Source organism: Asterias rubens, chromosome 11, assembly GCF_902459465.1.
Source record: "Asterias rubens chromosome 11, eAstRub1.3, whole genome shotgun sequence".
Lineage (NCBI taxonomy): Eukaryota > Metazoa > Echinodermata > Asteroidea > Forcipulatida > Asteriidae > Asterias > Asterias rubens.
This window is the reverse complement of record NC_047072.1, coordinates 1,220,680-1,242,805: the sequence shown is the minus strand read 5'-3', so window position 1 is coordinate 1,242,805 and position 22,126 is coordinate 1,220,680. Positions and strand designations below refer to the sequence as shown.

The 22,126-nt window shown below is 41.1% G+C and overlaps 2 protein-coding genes across 2 annotated transcripts; both read left to right on the top strand.

The window, feature by feature from the left end:
• The first annotated feature begins 480 nt into the window (after window positions 1-480).
• LOC117296935 lies at window positions 481-2,603 on the top strand. Its single transcript, XM_033780041.1, has one exon. The coding sequence runs from the start codon at window positions 1,098-1,100 to the stop codon at window positions 2,460-2,462; it is 1,365 nt and encodes a 454-aa protein (XP_033635932.1). The 5' UTR covers window positions 481-1,097; the 3' UTR covers window positions 2,463-2,603.
• Window positions 2,604-13,022: 10,419 nt separating this feature from the next.
• Window positions 13,023-21,510, top strand: LOC117297031. The gene is made up of 2 exons (XM_033780153.1): window positions 13,023-13,596; window positions 18,301-21,510. The coding sequence occupies exon 2, from the start codon at window positions 19,151-19,153 to the stop codon at window positions 20,846-20,848; it is 1,698 nt and encodes a 565-aa protein (XP_033636044.1). The 5' UTR covers window positions 13,023-13,596; window positions 18,301-19,150; the 3' UTR covers window positions 20,849-21,510.
• Window positions 21,511-22,126: the final 616 nt, after the last annotated feature.

The window sequence follows — 22,126 nt, the reverse complement described above, 5'->3', positions numbered from 1 at the left end:
CCAATTTAAAAAAAAAAACATGTTTTGCATTCTGCCTTTGTGAAAAACGGGAAGGAGGAGGGAATTTTTTTTCTTTTTCAAAATGGCCGGCTGGGCCTTTTTTTGTCCGAGATCGTTAAAATGTACCCTTTTTCTGAAAAAGAAAAAACCAATTTATCTTTGTTTTCATAAAACAATTTTTAACAACAGAAAAAAAGAAAGCGGCCTCTAAAAAGGAAACGGGTGGGGACGCTAAACATTTTCTTTTGCTTTTACTAAAAACTGGAGAATATTAAACACTTCCGCCCCTTCCTTCTTCGCTCATCTGTCCCCATAGAATCTGTACTTCCTGTCGCTTGGTGCGTCAGCCCGGACATGGACCAATCACAACCCTCGTTTGGGCCAGGACTCCGGGGTCCCTTCGCAAACTTATTAGGCGTGCCCGAGTGCTGTCAGGGCACGCACAGAGATACTTCAAACCGTCGCAGAGGAAGTCGCTTGTAATGCGTGTAGTGTCTCTTTACTTCCAAAAGAAGAAAACAGTTTTCTGGGTCTCCTTCGAGTTATTCTTGGGTTTGAGTTTTAAAAACGGTGCAAGCTCTCCAAGGGACGATTGGTGGACAGCTAAAGGAACTGGTTTATTCATAACCGATGACTTAATGGTGAATGTTCTGCAGTGGAAACACACTTGTCAAGAGACTGGCTTGTGTAATCATCTTGAGTAACTTGTCATTTCCACAGTGTTTGATTCGCACGGACACGTTAGCTGCATGCATTATTACACTGTGGTGTATGTACTTCGGTTTGTGTGGTTTGAGGGGAGATGTCACATTTTACAGGTTTGAACTACTAGTGACCAACTCGTGTTCGCATGGTCACCGCAAACCTCTCTTTAACTTGTGTTGAGCACCACACTGGAGACAAGGCCGTGAAGGTTATGCCAAATACAGCAGCGGAGTAAACCCATGCCTACCTCGTAAGTGACTTCAACGACAATCTGATTTTTGTTTTTTTTTCTTGAGATTTGTTAAAGTCGAAAACAAAACTCAAAACTTCTCCTGTGAGCGCTGATCACATTCAAGTTATTCATCCGTGCGCCAGCTGAGCCTTCACACACAATGTCTACCACCGCGACCATCTGCCTGTGGGTTCTGACTTTCACGGCGTGTTTGCCGACAGTCGCTAAAACAAACTCCCTCCCGATCCGAGAGACCCCGTCGCAGCTAAGGTTCGTCAAGCAACCAAGCAACATTCACGTCGACCAAAACGGCCGGGTGCGCCTCCGCTGCCGGTTCCACGGGCTCGAACCGCACCACATCGTCACATGGACCAAGAACAACGATACCATCAGCCGTGACAGGGCGCTGGTAACCGGGGAGCATTTTTCTGTCGACCCGCTCCGGTACTCCGTTATCGGTGGATACAGAAAAGGGTACTCCGATCTAAGGATACAGAGCGTCATGCGGTTTGATACGGGTAATTACACGTGTAGAGTTTATGCTGGACCTTCTAAGAATGCCACTGCTAGCAGCATGGGAGCAATGCTGCTGCAGTCTAGAATTAGCCGGGTGACAGTGTACTATCTACCCCCAATGTCATACCCGGAATGCCCGGTTGAGATGAGATACAGAGAACTCCAAGTTGGGGAGGTGGTTCCGGTCTGCCACTCCCAGAAGGGCTTCCCGGCGATACGTCTCCACCTGGAACGCCCGCAGGACGAGAGTCGAGTCGCCATCGACACGACGAGCGCCTCGGACTTTATCTTCGTCACTCTGAATATAACAGAATCTGAGAATGGGATGATTTACTGGTGTAGAGCAACCAGCGATGCCTTTCCGTACTTCAACAACAACCGGTGTCAGGTTGGGCCGTTGACGGTCGTCCACAAGCCCCGCGCTATCATCCGACCGTTAAAATACGCAATCCACGAAAAGGACGATGCCGTTTTTGTGTGTGAAATCGAATCAAGCCCCGATCCCGCTCAAGTTATCTGGACCATATATCCCCCCATTGAATCTCATCGAGTCGAGTTATTCGATAATAACAGGACGCTTCAAATCAAGAATATTCACAGTAACGATGACGGGCGACTGATGTCTTGCACTGCTGTCAACACCCAGGGGAATGACACTGCACATAGGGTGCTAGCCGTGAGACAACCACAGTTTAAACCTCAGCTTCCCATTGAACCACTCCACCATGCCCCTTCTTATCCGTCCAACCGAACAACCGACCGGGGCAAAACGTCGTATTGCTCGGCGGTCTTCGCCTACCGCGTCCTGGTCCCAATGCTGGTCGGTATCATCCTCCTACTCCTGATCGCCATCATGGCTCTCATGGTCCGAAGCAGACTCTGGATCTTCACGAAGCGGCTGGACGAGCATAGCGCCCAGACGGAATTCACGCGACCACTCACTGAGTATGAGTTCCAACCGGCAATGCTTCCCATTGACAATAAACAGACCAAACTGAGCATCACATGAGCGGAGTTTCCTCAGACAGCCCTAGAAAAGCAGTTTGTATTCGTAGTTTTGTAATCTTATGTTTTTGAACAGTAAAAGAACTGTCATCAGGCCTGCCGTCGATTTCACAAAGAGTTTAGGACTTGTCTTATCTCGAGTTAGGACGAGGAACTCGTCCTATTACGTTGCGAACTAACACGGTCAGCCATTTATGTGAGTCAACAATTTGACTCCCATAAATGGCCGACCGTGTTTGTCGACGAGGTAAAAGGAAAACCAGGCAATTTCGAGTGATACTGTCTTGTGTGGATCATTGTATTCTACTTTTAAAACATCTTTCTACCCATATGCATTTTATAACAAACGGTTACAAACGCTTTTCAAAGACCAACTCGACCGATCCAAGGCAACGTGTTACTTTAAGGTCTGCATGCTACAGTGCAGGGTTGGGACTCGTCCTAAGTCATAAGATTAATCCTAAGTTAGGAATAGTTTTGTGAAATCGACGGCTGATACTTCACGGAGGCAACGAAGGCAACTGCCCCGTGCTCTCTTGGTGCCCCTTGAAATCCTCCACTAAAAATTTACAATTTCCTCATATTATAGGATGCCAGGCCGAACACTTCACGTAGGCAATGAAGGCGATTGCCTCCATGCCCCCTGGTCATTGCCTTGGTGCCCGTGAAATGCTCCAGTACAAATTTACAATTTCCTCACAGGGTGCCCTTTACCAAAAATTCCTTGGCGCCCTTGCCCTTTTAAAACCATATAAGCATACCGGCCTGTAATGTTTTTTAAAGCATTCATGTGTGTTCAATACCTGTACAATAGTAATTTTATCCTTACCATGAAACAAAGGTGGTCATGATGAAAAACTCGATGGTTGAAAACTTTGTCGGGGTTTTCACTATTTTGTTTGTACGCTGATGACCGATTGAGCGTAAACTTTCAGAGGTTTAAATAGCACCGGTGGATTTCAGAACAAACACTAGTCAAAAAGTAAGTCATTGTTGTTACCGCAAACCTCTCCCACTTTCGCAGGTTTATTATCTCGTGAAGGCGCATTGCTCACACGAAATGCAGTTACTGGTTTTAAAGACCGGCTTGAACGAAAACAGCAGCATGTGAAACTAAATTCATTGTTTTCAATCAATAAGGAAATTGAGTTATGAAATTAAACAGATTTTAATCGTGTAAAAAACAATCGTTCTGGTGCTTTTCAGAAAGATTCGCAAAAAGCCCTGTTACGTCTTCACTCTGGTTACGTAATAATGGGTGCGTCATGGAAGTGTCGTGGCGTTGCGGTTAAGAGCACCGAATTCAAACTCTGGTGTTTCTGATCAGCAGAGTGTGGGTTCGAATCCCCAGCCGTGACACTGTGTCCTTGAGCAAGACACTTAACCATTGCTTCGTCCTTCGGATGGGACGTAAAGCCGTTGGTCCCATGTGTTGTGTAACGCATGTAAAAGAACCCAGTGCACTTATCGAAAAGAGAAGGGGTTCGCCCCGGTGTTCCTGGTTGAGGCTGCTTAATGCGCCGTAGCACCTTGTAAACCCTTATAAGGTGCTAAATAATTGGGTCTCTGAAATAATCACTGCAATAACCTATCTTTCTGAAAGTTTGTATATACTCAGCGCCTTGAGTACCTTGTTTGGTAGATACGTGCGCTATATAAGACTTCGATATTCGATATTATATTATTGTTTAGCTTCCCTGGGTCGACCCCGGTGTGTGGCATTTTTTTTTCCAGGACGAACGTGTGCAGAAAATTACCCACGTTCGTCCTGGGAGAAAAAAACCACCACACACCGGGGTCGACCCAGGGAAGGTAAACGAACGCACCCAATGTGGGAGCTCCGTGTTCTATCTGTTGCAGCATGGAGGTGTAACAAAGAAACAACCCACAAATGACGTCAAAGTATTGTCACTAAGACGCACGCCGTCAACGGCAGAAGTGTTTCTAGTTTTTCAAAATCTGCGTGAGAGCAAATTCGCTATCACCGTCTATATAGCTTTAAGCTTATTTACTTGAACTAATATTTCGTGTAACTCCAAGCAGTTTCTGCGTGTAGTTTTGGAATGTTGTGGGTTTTAAAACTCGATTCATCAATTCTGAATATTTCCAAGCAGTTGTTGCTTGTAGCTTAGGAATGTTGCGGGCTGGCAAACCCCAAAACCAAACACAGTGTCTTATGGTCTTACTAAATGTGGAACTTTGCTGACGGAAACTGAACGCTGGATGGAAACCCCATGAAGTGGAAGGGTTTCCTGTCTGTAACAATCCCTTCTCTGGGGAATACGGTGGTTAGCTGCTTCACTTCTCAAAAAGAAAATAAATATAGTCATCACAGGCTGACAGGTACAGGAACACCCAAACATGGGTCTCGTTATGACGGGTGGATTCGAACAGGTGGAAAAGTTTTCCATACAAGAGCTGGATGTGATTTTGTTAAAACTGAAAACCAATTATATGGTTGGTCTGTGGACTGTTGGTCTAGGTAGTCTCCTGTTGGTTTGTATAGGGGGACGGCACACCCTATAAACGTCTTGGTATTATGGCCCTTTTCGAATTACCGGCTTCTGCTTTGGATTCGTCTTCAGGCGCCGTTCTCTCGTCTGAAGCCCTGAGCGCCTATTACGCAAAGCACGCGCAATTGTCAAAACAACCGCGGGGCCAAGCTAGCCTGAGCAGAATCCAAAGCCGAAGCCGTGGTTTCGAAGTAGGCCAACTACTCTTTCCAGGGCCCTAGAGCTGCTTAAGCATAAAAAGTTGCTAAGCACAAGACAATTATGCTTACCAGAAAAAGGTTACCAGCCAAACTACAATGTCACATGTACAAGTTGTGACTGGTATCCTGCTTGTATCTACTAAGCAAACCAATTTTAACAATTATTTTCTGCCCGAGCAAGGTTATGAAATCGGGCCCAGTACAAAACGATCGACAGAAAAGTCGCAGAGCTTTGGTCCTCTCTCGTATTGACTACAGCAATCTCCTTTTATTGGTGAAATGTCATGTGAATTGAACAGAGTTCAAAGATTACAAAATAGTGCAGCTCGTTTAATATGTTCCACACCCTTGAGAGAACATATTACCCCATCACTTAGGGAAATTCATTGGCTACCAATTAGAGCACGAATCCATTTTAAGGTTGCTCTTTTTGTTTTTAAATGCTTGATCAAAACTACTCCTCGATGTTATTTCTAATTTACTGTCACATGACACTCCTCCGTGATTTCTTCGGTCCACGCTTGAATGTTCCCCGAGCAAACAAAGATCTAGGTCAAAACGTTTTCAGTGTAGCTGTACCAACGATTTGGAACAATCTTCCTACTGTGATTAGGGAATCTGTTAATCTATCTACATTTCGGAAAGATAAAGACTCACCTTTTTCAATGTTAATTGCTTTCAAGTGCGCTATGATCTGGGTTTTTTTCTCTGTGCTTACAGTGACAAAAACAACAACAAACAAACAAACAAACAAACAAACGATGGCCCACCGTTATTTAAGTCGGCTGTGTGTAAATAGGTGTACAAAGTGTAATGAGTTTTAAATGTAACTATTGTTTTTATAATTGTCATTGTAATAATAATTGTATTGTGTTTGGTGTTTTCTCTGTGTTTATACACAAGCATTACGTTGACAAACAAACAAACAAACGGTGGCCCACCTTTTTTGTAAGTCGTTGTGTGTAAATAAGTGTACAAAGTGCAATACGTTTTTAGTAATTGTATTTTAAAATTATATTACTATAGTAATGATTTATTCGTATTCACTATGTGCACTGTTCAATCTATAGTCATGCTTGTCCTTTATGTATACCGATTGTATACATTATATATTGAACCTTAAACAATAAATAAAGTTGTGTACAATTTGTAAATGAAGGTTGTTATAACAAAGATTTTATTTTTCCAAAAAAAACCCGCAATCGTTCCCATAGAAGCCAAATTCTTACCAGTGCAATTCCCCGGGAAATATAACCCCGGGAAATTTCTGGGGGATTTTGAACCCACCGTTTGATTCACACTTAATTTTTTTTTTTCCTCAGGACTTGTACACCCAGTTTAATATCCCCGGGGTCGCCTAGCTTACCCCCACTCGCCTGTCCTACTTGCCTTTTGGGGAGTCAAAGATTCCCTTCCCACGCGATGATTTCGCGCACGTCCTTAGTCTCTGTCCTTCTATGGTCAAAACCTCCACTGACTGAAGATCTTGTCGTAGATCCGGACCTCCGACAAGATTTTACAAGGGACCCTGGACAGTACAACAATAGTTTTCCTTTCACACTTGGTACATTTTGTAATGTTAGACTTTAAAGGCACTGGACATTAAAGAGCAGGATGTCTTTATGTGGGAAAACGTCTATTTTTACCACACCATGCCAACACAAAGAGTCTGAGATTAGTTGAAAGTGCTTTGCCTATCGGTTTAATTTTTAGCTGTGTGTGAAAACAAAACAAAATCCAAATGAATGCAGAAAAACAGCAGCTTTTCACAGGTTTTACAAATAACCAATTATAAATGCCAAGATCCACACAATATACCATTATCATGCTGCCTCCATCTTGGTCATGTTCCCTGTATCAAATAACAATAGTGAATGCTAATAAATCATGTTGCATTATAGGAACCAGACTAGTTTGTTCTTCCAGCCTCGGTTTGGTAACATTGATATCAATGGGAGAAATTCAAGATGCCGTCCTGCACCATGATAAAGGTTGATAGACTTTAAGGCACTGTACATTAAATAGCAGGATGTCTTTATGTGTGAAAACGTCTGTTTTTATTTCACCATGCCAACACAAAAAGTCTGATATTAGTTAAAAGTGCTTTGCCTGTAAATGAAAACAAGTATTTCTGCTAGAGAATGCAGTAAAACAGCAGCGTACATAGGCTTTACAAACTGCCAACTATAAATTTAGATGCAAAGATCCACACAATGGGAAAATACCGCACATCTACAACCAAGGACAGATGGAAGCATCTCATTACCCCCCACCCCCCCCCCCTTCATGGTTTGATTGATGGCCGTACAAATTAACCTGATCAATGACACCCAAGCAATTAGAACTAATTTAATCAGTTGTTATGCCGTGTAAGAAGTGGACATCCTCTGGGAATGATCAACACGTGAAGTATGGAATGATGGCCGATCAATTTTAAAGGTGTGATAATAGTTGTTCAGAGGAAGGTCTGTATTAGCACCACATGGGAACTATCTATCTGGAACCGGATCATCTTCAAATCATAAACAGAAAGGATATTTTTTTGTGTGAAAGTTATAAATCATAGTGTAATTTATTTTTTATTTTATTTTTTTATTTTTTTATTTTTTTTTTTTTTTTGGGGGGGGGGCTTCTGACTGGCACCCCGAACAAAGATATTGACAAAATAGGGACACCGCCAACATACGGTTAGATAGCTCAGTTGGTAGAGCGACGGCACGTTAATCCAGAGGTCGTTGGTTCGAATCCCACTCTAGTCAATTCTTTGTTCAACCCCCAAAATCATTTCAAAACTTACCCAGTCAGTTTCCCTTGTGGTTTATATGAATATCAGTTACAAATCAGGGCACACTATCTTCAAATCATAAAGTAAACACAGAGGATCTTTGTATAAAAGTTATAAATCATAGGTGGAGATCGAGGGCCCTAAAAAAAGGAAAAACAAGAGACAAGAGGTCTCCACATGCAAATGAACTAACAAAAAAAATTTACAAACTTTTTGTAAAGATGTTACAGAGGACAAAGGAAAGCAACATACCGTGCTAGAATAGTGATGCATTGTTGAAAATGTGTGTTCAGAAACACCTCAGCTAAACCGGTTTCGCATGCAATTATGTCCTCTATAGATGCAATACTATCCGGAGGACATAATTGCATATGCAATATATCCGCCGGACGATTTTGCATATGCAATCGTGTCCGCCCGGACGCTGCTGCATAATGCAATTGTGTCCGCCCGGACACATTTGCATATGCAGTTGTGTCCGACCCCGTGCAAAACCGTCATTGCAGTAAAATAAACGCCCTTTTTTTACAAGCTACGTGCATGGAAATGTTCGGCCGGCTGTTAGGTATTCGCTGCAATCATAAAACACGTGAATATTCATGCTGCATAATTATACGTAGGTTCAGTGCATGCACGCTCGCTTACGCGCGCATATACATGTACAGTCATTCATGTCCGCCGGACGGTTTTTGCATAGCCCGGACACGATTGCATATGCAAAAGTGTCCGGAACGGACATTATTGCATGGCGGACACAATTGCATCTGACACCGGATCATCTTCCAATCATAAAGTAAACAGAAAGGATCTTTGTGTCAAAGTTATAAATAGTAGGTGGATATACTTTGTGGATATCGAGGACAAAACAAACAAGTGAAAACCAAAGGTCTCCACAACATGCAGGGGAATTAAGAAGACTGGGGTATCCAAAAGAAATAGTGTATACAGATGTATGGGGGCAACATCTCACCATGCCAGTGATGCGTTGTTGAGAATGGGAATCTATCTGAACCGGATCATCTTCAGATAAATAGCAAGGATCTCAAAAGTTCCCTATGTATTTTTATTTAATATGGAGCTCAAAAATACAACCTAAAAAAGGAGAAACAAAAGGCCTCATTAACCTTGTTTTATTTATTTATGTAGAACAACATTGGGGGATATATCCCCATATCTAGCCTTTTGTCAAAGCCTTTGTGGTCCCAACTTGAGCATCAAGATAGGGTATAGCCTTTTATCAAGACCTTCGTGATTTGGACAGCTACGTAGAGCCGCGATCCCAAGCGACTGGAAGGAGACAGTGAAGCCACTTCGCCACCCGGTGCGCGGAGCTGTCCAAGTCACGAAGGTCTTGACTTTCGTCAAAAGGCTTTACCCTATTTTGAGCATACCCCAAGTGTTAAACGCTCAAGTTGGGACCTTTACCAACCTATATTTTGGGACGACTCTAAAGTTGGACACGGACGCAGTGGTGTAACCGTCGACGTTTCGATATGTATGCTCTGATCATCTTCAGGAGAAAGCTCACCAAAAGCCACTAATCCCCCTTCACAGTATTCTCACGTACGCAAAGAATTAATTACGTGTCAGGAAATGGACTGGCACATGTGTACGGCCAAACTTTCTGTAAACAAGTGATTCAGAGATGATTCACCCGCCTTGGGATTATAAGCGAAACAGTTCACTTTCATTTTAGAGATTTTCCAGCGATATTTTAGACCCCTATGACGAGCATTACAGAGAGCAATGTTCGGTGTCAATTTCACCTCTCGTATGCCAGGATGAATAGCGGCTTACGTTCTCGGGTTCTCTTATTCTAGGAACCTCTACTCTCTAAATGCAAAGGAGTAAAACAAACACTCTTTGAAGAGCCATATGAGGGACAACTCTTTTTCGAGGGGTCTTCCACTCTTTTTGCATTTTTTGAGTGATTTTTCACTTTGTCCTGAAGTGACCCCTCTAAAAGAGTGAAATAACCACCACTCTTTTTAAATAGCCATAATGGAGGGACAACTCGAAATTTAAAGAGTGGTGTTTGTCACTCTTTTACATTTTAGAGAGTACAATGTTACACTTCAGTAGGTTTTACAGACTCTCTGCATGAGAACCATACAGTACTATACAGGGTTTGGGAACACTGTCACCTACTTTACTCCCAGTTGTGAGTGTTTTCTTCGTTCTAGAAAATGTGAAAGACTCAAAGTGGCTTAAAGGCACGTGTAAACGTTTGGTAATTGTCAAAGACCAGTGTTCTCATTTGGTGTATCCCATCATAAACATAAAATAACAAGCCTGTGAAAATTTGGGCTCAATTGGTCATCGAAGTTACGAGAAAATTATGAAAGAAAAAGCACACTTGCTTGGACGAATTTGTGTGCTTTCTGATAGGAATAAAAGACTTCTAGCTAGAAGTCTTTTATTATTTTAGTGAGAAATTACTTCTTTTTCAAAGACTACGTTACTTCAGAGGGAGTCGTTTCCCACAATGTTTTTTTACTATCAACAGCTCTCCAATGCTCGTTACCAAGTAAATTTTCAAGTTAATATTATTTGTTTTGAGTAATTACCAAACGTGTACCTTCCCTTTAAACAAAAAATCGAAATTTAGAAAATGCATGAGAAAAAATTACAGAAGTATAAGCGGGAGAAAAGTCATATCGGATATGAACCAGTCCAGCTGTAGGATTCAAACGATGACTCAAGTAGTTGACAGAAAGAAGGTTCCCGCACATGGCCTTGAAACACACAGAGAGGAAATGAATGACAGGGGGATATCAGCAAAGCAGCGAGAGGAAGACTAGTCAACTTAACAAAGGAAAAGCTTGTGATTAAAACCTCATGGCTTTTTTTAGCTAGATTGATAAAATCTGAAACTAAAGTTGGGGCTTTTCTCTGTTTGGGGGTTATTAAAGGCAGTGGACACTATTGGTAATTACTCAAAATAGTTATTAGCATAAAGCCTTACGGTGACGAGTGATGGGGAGAGGTTGATAGTATAAAACATTGTGAGAAACGGCTCCCTCTGAAGTAACATAGTTTTCGAGAAACTTAAGTAATTTTCCACGAGTTTGATTTCGAGCTCAAATTTTCACAGGTTTGTTATTTAATGCATATGTTGAGATACACTAAGTAATAAGACTGGTCTTTGACAATTACCAATAGTGTGCAGTGTCTTTAAATCCCCACCCCTGTACCCTTACCCTAAGGTCGGCTACAGCTACGGCTATGGCTAGGTTTCTGCGTCATCGTGTGTTGAGGTACAGGACGTTATAGCAACACACTTACTTTTAGCAACAGCCGTCGTGTGACAAGGGTGTTTTTCTTCCATTATTATCTCGCAACTTCGACGACCAATTCAGTTAAAATTTTCACAGGTTTGTTATTTTGTGCATATGTTGAGATACGTAAAGTGATAACTTTGACAATTACCAAAGGTGTCCAGTGTCTTTAAACAGAAATTGCCGTAAGGACCAAACCATAGAGCAAGGAACAGCCCATGGAGGTAGGGTATGGACTGAGCAATACAATGCACCCTTTAAAGACGCTGGACACTATTGGTATTGTCAAAGACCAGTCTTCTCACTTGGTGTATCTCAGCATATGCATAAAATAACAAACCTGTGAAAATTTGAGCTCAATTGGTCGTCGAAGTTGCGAGATAATAATGAAAGAAAAAGCACCGTGTCACTTGAAGTTGTGTGCTTTCTTCAGATGCTTGATTTCGAGACCTCAAGTTCTAAATCTGAGGTCTCGAAATCAAATTCGCGGAAAATGAATTCTTTCTCGAAAACTACGTCACTTTAGAGGGAGCCGTTTCTCACTTTTCTTTTTTTACTATCAATCTCTCCCCTCTACCCGTTACCAAGTAAAGTTTTGTGCTAATAATTATTTTCAGTAATTACCAATAGTGTCCACTGCCTTTAATATGATGATTTGTTTATCGTTCTAAACTGTATGCAGGGTCCAAAAGAAACAAGTTGTCATACTGGTTTGGCTCACCGGTAAATAAAGGAAATAAATAAATCACCAATTTGTCTCACTAAATAATGACTGCCTCGTTCGGACCGTATACAGAGGTACACATGTTAACTCACAATTATTGTGGGCTAAAAGGACCAGTCTTTGATGACCCCTCTTTGCAGTTAAAGAAACTGTCAAACCATCAGTAATAAATTACCCAAAGCATGGGGTACAAACCCGCTCAAAAGGGAATTCAAAGGCGTTGAAACTTTAGGGAACAGTTGACCTAATCCACCACATGTCCTTGATTAAAGAAATGGAAGAGTGTTCCTTTAAAAAATCAAGCAATCACACTCGATCCATGGATTGCTCCACCAAGAAATCATTATTAACGTGACTTTCCAATGCATAAAATAACAAACCTGTGCATATTTGAGCTCAAGCGGTCATCGAAGTTGCGAGATCATATGAAAGGAAAAAACACCCTTGTCACACGAAGTTGTGTGCGTTAAAATGCTTGATTTCGAGACCTCAAATTCTAAATCTGAGGTCTCGAAATCAAATTCGTCGAAAATTACTTCTTTCTCGAGAACTGCTTCACTTCAGAGGGAGCCGTTTCTCACAATGTTTTATACCACCAACCTCTCCCCATTACTCGTTACCAAGTAATGTTTTATGCTAATAAATATTTTGAGTAATTACCAGTAGAGTCCACTGCATTTAAAGTGACTATCAATCGAAGCAATTCCAAGAGTACATCTTTAATAAACCAATTAGCCCGTGCTCTCCTTTGGGAGACATTTGGCCTCAAGGACAAACATGGCTCCAGTGTATTATCCCAAAACAGTTTTTAATAATCGTATATTTTATTAATTTATAATAATCCATCACACGTGTTAACCTTTAGAAAAGTCAATACTCCATCTGCGAGCTCACTCAACCGGAAATCCCCTTTGTTATAAAAAAAAACAATTTCACGACAGGGGTGCCCCTTTAAGCACGTCAATAACCCGACAATCCAAATCACTCAACCATAGGTAACTGCTATACGGAAAAGCTATACACAACAAGTGAACAATCAGAATTTGTGTTCATAGCCAGCCACAACAGTTCGATGGGTGACCCCAATGGGCTAATATTTGCACCCACACTAGGTGGAAATAGGGTCTCTTGCACCGTCAACTAGCTAGACCATGGAGGAAGAACACAGCAGACCGAATGCCTTTCACAAAATCTACCTGACTGACTGGTTTCATTCCTGAGCGAATTACCTAGGTAGGCCATAGAGAAAGGAGAAAAAACCTCCGGTACGTAAACAATATTATCCAGGAGAAAAAGAACAGAATACAAAGCACAAAGTCAGCCATGCACATGTGGTATTGTGTAGGGATTCAAACGACAGGAAGTAACCCCTGTCATATGGCGAAGGGATTTCGGGGGTAGAGCAAGCTGGTGATCCCCTGCCGTATGAAATGAACACTGCACCGCTCTGTGTTGTGTGAGTGTCTGGTGTATGCCGAAGGGGGAGAAGGGATAATTCTTCTCGAAAGATTACAGGTAAACCACAGATTCTGTGCTCACAATGCTTGCTTCAATAATGACTATGTTCCTTATTGCTGATGGTGTGTTCTTCATTTGAGTTTTCATGGAGTGTGTTACGGTGGATGGCAGATAATAATGGTAAGTACTTCTTTTTATGGACTCTGTTTTCTGTGGAGGTTTTTTGCCAAAACGGAGATTTGTGATCATTTGGTGAATACTGAATTGAACATTGAATTGAATCTGTGTATTTTCTCAATGATAACCGCGGATATTTGGAAACTGGAGGAATATTGTTTAATTGTGTGTGGGTGTGAGTGAGTGATTTGTAAAACCTTACTCTATAATTTTATGGTAAAAGTTACCATGGAGGTAGAAATGGAGGTAAACCATTTGATTCATTACTGGTTGTTGGTAGCAGTCTCAGCAGAGTGAGTGTGTGGAGCTGCAGAAAGAGAAAGACCCATCCATTCTTTAGGGTCGTCGGGTGGTAGGCCTACTGGTTTGGTAATGACATGTCAGGCACAAGCATAGTACAGAAAACAAGATGGTGATGACAGTGCAAGGGTTTATTTTTTTTTAGTAAAGGGATAACTTTCAGTATGGCGCAAGCCACTTTTTCACTCATTTTCACAAAAAAGGGTTATCTCATTGAGGTTATAATTAGACTATATTATTTCATATATCGAATGAAAAAGTGGTGGCGCCATACAGAAAATTTTCCGGACCGGCTCAAAACGTAAAACTGTCCGTATCCTGCCACCACTTTTTCCCAAATTTTTACAAAAAGTAATATCTTTTGTATAGGTAAATCAGAAACTTATTATTATTTCAGTGGTGGCAGGATACAGACACACCCCCCCCCCCCCAGACTCTTGAGGAAAAAATCAAGAACACAAAGCCTTGTACTTTACTGAAAAACACAACAGCGCGGGTGCCCCTGCATGGCTGACACAAGTTTACTGGCACGATGCTCAAGATCAGGAATGCAGTCCACATAGACACTGTAAAATTTGAACCCTGATAACCTACATGTAGATACTACTTGGCTTATTTCTGTTGTAATGTAGCATTAAGTGATTTACTTTATGACTAATCTTACAAGCATGTGATCACTTATCAACTTATTGTTTACCCACGAGGTTACAAATTCGGTGTCTTATCAGAACACAAAATTGCAAACCAACATGTTTGAATGACAGTCATACTCCAGAAAGAGCGGGAAAAGACACATTTTTGTTAATCATGGACCAAAAATATTGACATGTTTACACCTACATGTAGTGAAATGTTTGAGGTGACATCATTAAAAGCACTGGACACTATTGGTAACTACTCAAATTAATTGTCAGCATACATGTAAAAACTTGCTAACGAGCAATGGAGAGCTGTTGATAGTATAAAACATTCTTGTGAGAAGCGGCTCCCCCTGAAGAAACATGTATAGTTTTTGATTTTTTAAAGGTAATTTATCACTCAAATAACACAAGACTTCAGGCCTGAAGCCTTTTTTTATAAGCCATCTGAAAGCACACAAGTTTGTGCAACGAGGGTAGTTTTCCTTTCTTTTGGAACTTTGATGACCAATATTGAGTTCAAATTTTTATAGATTTGTTATTGTTAGCATGTTGGGGTACACAGTACCAAGTAAGAATACTGGTCTTTGACAATTACTTAAGTTGTTCGGTGCCTTTAAAGGCACTGTACACATGTTCTCACTTAGTGTATCCCATCATACGCATAAAATAACAAGCCTGTGAAAATTTGGGCTCAAGTTACAAGAAAATGATGAAAGAAAAAACACCCTTGTTGGACACGAATATTTGTGCTTTCAGATAGGAATAAAAGACTTCTAGCTAGAAGTCTTTTAATATTTTAGTGAGAAATTACCTCTTTCTCAAAAACTATGTTACTTCAGAGGGAGTCGTTTCCCACAATGTTTTATACTATCGATCAACAGCTCTCCAATGCTCGTTACCAGGTCAGTTTTTAAGTTAATACTTGTTTTGAGTAATTACCAAACATGTACCTTCCCTTTAAATCTGAAATGGTTCCAGTATGAACTTATAATCATTAGGCTGTCAGACTTAAAATTAAAAGATTTGTTTTCCTTCGCAATCCTATAATAAATACTTTTTGATGTTTTTGTTTAGTGAATTTTTTCCTTCAGTACAAAAATCACTCCCAAACAAAATGGCGTCATTTTACAAAGAGATTCAAATCAATAAAAAACTATGCAACTTGACCCATGGTTTCATAATTGAATTTGACAAAGATATCACCTTTCAGAGTCGTATGAGACAGCTGCCCATGCCAATATTCTCTTTAAACAATTACAAGTTGAAGTGGAAGTGTCGTGGCCGACCGGTTAAGTTCATCGAATTCAAACTCTGGTGTTTCTGATCAGCAGAGTGTGGGTTCGAATCCCGAGCCGTGACACTTGTGTCCTCAAGCAAGACACTTACCATTGCTTCGTCCTTCGGATGGGACGTAAAGCCGTTGGTCCCATGTGCTGTGTAACGCATGTACTATGTAAAAGAACACAGTGTTGCTGCTCTATGCGCCGTAGCACCTTGTAAACCCTTATAAGGTGCTAACTAATTGGGTCTCACAATTCATCACTGCACTAACCTATCTTTCTGAAAGTTTGTATATATACTCAGCGCCTTGAGGACCTTGTTTGGTAGATACGTGAGCTATAATAAGACTTTGATATTATATTATTATTTAAACACCCTAGGACCAGGCAAAACTCTGTCACTATGGCTTCCCATATTGATGTTCATATTGCTTCAAATTACAAAATCCCAGACAGTTTTGACAGTTTTTAAAGGAAACCTCAGACAATAGACCAGTGAAAAAACTTGGGAACCAGTGAACTGACAAGAGTTGAGGACAAATCCTGCTTGAACCCCCCCCCCCAAAAAAAAAAAACCCCAAAAACAAGTTGTTATAAAATAAATAATGATCGTAATTGTTATACATCTTTTCCCCTGCTTGCCCTCTTTCCAAATGCCAAATAAAATTATCTAGTAACACAACTGTGCAAAACATTTCAGAACTAAATTTAATGTTTTAGCCTTGATTCTTCATTCACTCATTCATTCATGCAATCTTAGCTTTCAAGAAAGTGAAAATAATTGTTTTTATGTGAAAATGGCATTGCAGTGGCACCCACATTTTTTTAGTCTGTTCTGCTTGGGAGAGAACCATTGAGGCAGAACAAAAAGAAACATGTTTAGTGTCCGGGTTTCTCAAAAAAAGGAAGGAGAAGGGTTTTTTTTTTTTTTTTTTTTTTTTTTTTCAAGATGGCCGCCATTCTTTTTAAAATGTCAAATATCCATTGTTTTTTCTACTGCTCAAACACACAATACATTTAATGAAAAATTTTGGTCAAGACATTCAGACAAGACATTCAGATTGTTTTAGCTGAGATCGTTTTTAACCCTTTTTTTCATAGAAAAACAAATAATAATAAAAATGTGCATTTAAATAACAAAATAAAATATAAAATAAAACAAAAAAGGAGGCGGCATCTAAAAAGGAAGCGGGCGGGGACGCTTAACATATTTCTTTTTTTACTCGGCCAGATGGTCAGTTCCCATGTGGTGAAGAAATTTCCGGTTGCAATACTCATAATTTAATTGTCATAAAGATCCCCGACATCATGGGATGGTTTTTACATTAAAAAAAACCTCCTTCTTCTTGCTCGGTGAAAACTTCTCGGTTCCAAAGTGGGTGATTATAAAAACACGCCTATTTGATATATCAGGGCCTCAAAGTTCAAGAAAAAAAAACATCAGTCATTCTTAAAACGATCATGTTATGAAATGTTTTTTTTTTTTTTTTTCACTGGAACAGAAATTATAAAATTAGACCAGAAATGATTTTATGATACTATCTTGTAATTTAAAACTGTTTCAATTTTTTTTACAAAGCTAATTCAACCTTTTGGGGCCCTGCATCTCGAACCCCCATCCATACATATTGAAATATAATTTTTTGTTCTTGCAAGCAAACGATGTGACCTATGTTTATATTCAAACCGCCCTCTGTTGACAAAACACTGTATACGTCATGTTATGCCGGGCAAAAAGACGCGTAGTCATGGTAAAATTTGCATACACTTTCTACCTGGCTGCCAAAACACAAAGGTTTTGCTTTTCCAAAGGATATCGCTTCCAAAGAAAGAATGGCTCCAAAACACAAAGGTTTTGCCCGGCGGTATGCGCGCAAAGCGCAAATCATGTTATTTGTTTTTGAGTGACATCAGAGGTCACATCGTCTATTGAAAGGCCTCTTTCTAAGTATTATTTTATTATAACAAAAAAAAACATTTTTATAACTTTTTTTCACAAAACTGATTTTACCTTGGAGCCATTCTTTCAGTTTACATTTTGTACGACCTAGAGCCCAATTCCTACATACTGGAACTTCATTATTGTTGAAGCGATATCCTTTGGAAGGGCCACTTCCTAGAAAACCAATTCAATGATAGTTAGTCTATACACTTTCTTGGATCGCCAAGGCCAAGACAGACCAGCGAAGGAGAGACAGAGACTCGGCTATATAAAATAAATACCAGGTTGTATTGACTCGGGGGGGGGGGGGGGGGGGGGGGGAGGAGGGGTTGATTTGCCAAAATTTTACACTGTAGCAGCACAAGTACTAATTTATAGTACAATTAATTGTTATTTTGTGATTTCTCCATCCATTTTTGCTTCTTGCTTTCTCCGTATTTCCCTCACTGTTTTCCTTTAATTTGAGAGAGCACTTCCCTCCCCTGTAGGTTTAAATGGAAGTTTGATTAATAAAACCTTCGATGTTATCTGCTTATGTCCACAGAAATGTCGCCAATTTGCGGAATGTTCTTCCTGCAGGGGGGGCGTCAAACTCAAAAACAAATCATCCTCAGATATCCAAAGACTGAGAGTTGCTTGTGATTGTACATGCGGAATAATCATCAATGCTAGAGTAGAGAGTGGAATGACATCAACATCTGAACTCCAGGCTAGGCTGATTGCTTGCTGATGCTGCCGTCAGTTTCGTCGGAGAGATTCCAGCGATTGCTTTTCACGGTTTGGTTTGAAGAGAATTTCCAAACTTGCCATAACGATTCACATCAGCGTTACAGTTCACATTCGATCCACCATAAAAAATATACACTTAGCAAGTTTATGTTTGTGGTGGAGTAAACTTCATGATGTGGAAAATAGCTCACCGGTAATTCATAGATGATGATAAACAGTTGAAAGCGAAGAGGTTTGTTGATGGACGGTTTGTAAAGGAGTGCGTTGTCGTCTGTGGCTGTATGTTTTGTTTAGTTTAAACACAGATGCCTGCGGAAAAAGAGCTGCAGTCTGTGACGAATTCTTGACTTGGATTGTATCACTAGGAATTCCTGTTGGAATTTCTGGCTTTGATGAACGCTAAATGAATACTTCTTCAAATTGGAATTCATGGCTTCGATGAATGCTGAATGAAAACGTCTTAGAGTGGATGTTCTACATAATATCGGGGAAATATTACTGTAAGGGTTTAGAAGCACCTTCTACGTATGTAAAATCTGTCGGTGAGTTATCCAGTTGTTCTTGCTGTTTGACATTGATTCAGCAATGGTCACCACACTGACTCTTCAGGCGGCATTTCTGGAATTTTAAGTATACACGAACTGCGCAGCCATTATCAAGGCATCATGGATGCGTGTGAGTTTAAGCATCTGTACTGCACGGCAGCTTTACTAGCGGCATGTGTTGTAAGCTGCGCGTTTGCGCAAACCGAAACACCTGATGTGACTTTCACCCGAAAACCGAAAGATTTGTTCGAGTATTTCACCGAGGCTGACGAGAGCTTAGTTGCCCCGGTTTTAAATTGCCAAATTAGGGGACTTACAGATGAGATGGAGGTTGAGTGGCTTCGGAATGACTTAGCCATTCATGAAGGCGAATACACTGCAAAGAATTATTCACTGCTCAGTAATTATACTGACAGTGACTTTGATCTTGAAATTTCGCGCAACATCACGTTAAGGGATGATCGCGACAAATACTGCTGCGCTGTTTATGTTGTCGCTAACATCTCACAATCCCACGAGAGAACTTTGTTCAAAAAAATGTGCGCGAGGGTGAAGGTTTATTTCTTTGCAAGGGAGAGAAACCCAGAGTGTTTGATAAGTGTGACTTCTCCGGAGGCGGCTTATAAAGAAGGAACCGGCTTCACTTTGGAATGCTGTATAAATTCCTGGAATCTTCACATTCAGTTACTGTGGGAGCGGAACAGGAACAACGGGTTTAGGCCGATCATGGGGATGAACATTTCACGCAAAAACGAAAATGCTCTGAGGAAGTGTATTGTTCAGGACATGACTGATCATCAAGAGGGCGACACGTATCAGTGTCTCACGACGATCTCGCAGTTCTCGCTGACTCGAGCAAACAGGCAGTTGCAGCAGATCGGAGTTGACTTAAACAGTGTGCGGCAGAAGAGTTGCACCTTCGCGGAGAGGAGCACCATCCTGGTGTCGCATGACGACCATAAAGAGGATGATCCGACGTTCTCTTGCTACTCACCAGGAGCAAATTACATCTGGAGCTTCGTTCCAAATCTGGATGAGAAGAACCAATACCATATGAGCAAGGATAGGAGCACCGTGTTGCTCAACTTAGACACGCTGACAGATACTGAATACAATATTACATGCACCGCAGTCGGGGAAGACAGCATAGGTTCGAAGACCCTGAATGTTGAGATAAGTCCGGTGGAGTCGACGATGCAGAATGTCTTTAAGATCGTCGCCATCTCTCTTGGGGTCATCGTGGTCCTCTTCTTTATTCTTCTCATCGTTTACTTTGTGAAGACGAGACTCTCGTTTGTCTGCGGCCGAGAGAACCGCTCCAGGAACCTGACCCCACAGGAGATGAGAGCGAGGATCCAGATTCGACGCAACATGTCGGGGAACTCTTCCGGGCTGTACGCCTTCCCGTCCTCGAGAATGGCAAGCTCCAGTATCACCCCTCTTATGGAAGGGCCAGAGGAAGGGGCAAGCTCAGCTGAACAGTCAAGTCCGAAGCCCCCACGGCCTGGATTGATCCCGGACAGGCACCGCCTGGAGGGGGCAGTCGGGGGCGCCATCCTGGATGAGGATGACATGATTGAGTGCGAGTATCGAGATGAGTTTGAGCCTGATCCGAAGAGCATGAATGTGGAAGGGTTGCAGTATGCTGACCTTGAGTTTAGTAGTGATGAGGAAGAATACGCTGTCGAGGATGAGGAAGAGGCGAGTGAGACGACGGGAGATGATAAGGGAGAGAAGCCAAAGGTCAACTACGCTGATATTGTGCATTTTGATCCGCGGCGGAACAGTGATCCACGGCGGAAGAGCACTAGTACTTGAGATGGATTTGGAACCTTTGTGTCAGGTCAAATGGTAATGCCTGTCAGAAGAGTACTAGTACCCGAGATGGATTTGGAATAGTGATCCACGTCGGAAAAGTACTAGTACCTGAGATGGATTTGGAACCTTTGTGTCAGGTCAGACTGTGATCCACATCGGAAGTACCTGAGAAGGATTTAGAACCTTTGTTTCAGTTCAAACAGTGATCCCTGTCAGAAGAGAACTAGTACCCGAGATGGATTTGGAATAGTGATCCAGGTCGGAAAAGTACTACTGCCTGAGATGGATTTGGAACCTTTGTGTCAGGTCAAACAGTGATCCAGAAGAGAACTAGTACCTGAGATGGATTTGGAATCGCAATGTCAAGAAGTGTGTATGTCAAGCAATAGTCATGGACTGGTAAAGCAGGGTAAGGTTGTTTGTTTTACCAGCATTTTGTATATTAGTGCATTGGAGTAGGTGTGTTGAAGCAAACATGATATTGTTGCATATTAGGATTGTATTTTTTTAGGTTTTCATTGACTCAATTAAAAGTACACTCTCATGTAGATTACTTTACATGTTTACAGAACTAATGAGCTTACTTAGAGACCCTGGACACTATTGGTAATTGTCAAAGACCAGTTCTTATTTGGTGTATCTCAACATATGCATGAAGCAACAAACCTGTGAATATTTGAGCTCATCTGGTCATTGAAGTTGCGAGATAATAATGAAAGAAAAAACACCCTTGTTGCACACAAACTTGTGTGCGTTTAGATGCTTGATATCGTGACCTCAAATTCTAATTCTAATTCTGGGGTCTCAAAATTAAATTCATGAAAAATTACTTCTTTCTCGAAAACTACGTCATTTCAGAGGGAGCCAATTTTCACACCACTATCAACCTCTCCCCATTACTCGTTACCAAGTAAGCTTTTATGCTAATAACTATTTCGACTAATTTCCAATAGTGCCCACCACCCTTTAAAAGTTGTATAATGAAGATAATGGCAGCACTTATAGGCACTGCAGTCGATTTCACAAAACGCTAGGATTAATCCTATCTCGAGTTAGGACGAATAGCTTGTCCTAACTTAGGATGGGTTCAATGCGTCCTAACGTCTTTGAATACAGGATTTGACACGTCCTACGTCCGAATCCTAAGTTATGAAGAGTTCAGTGGCTGGACACCTTGGTAAAATTGTCAAAGACCAGTAATCTCACTTGTATTGTATGTATCCCAACATATGCATAAAAGAACAAATCTGTTAACATTTTTACTCAATTGGTCATCAA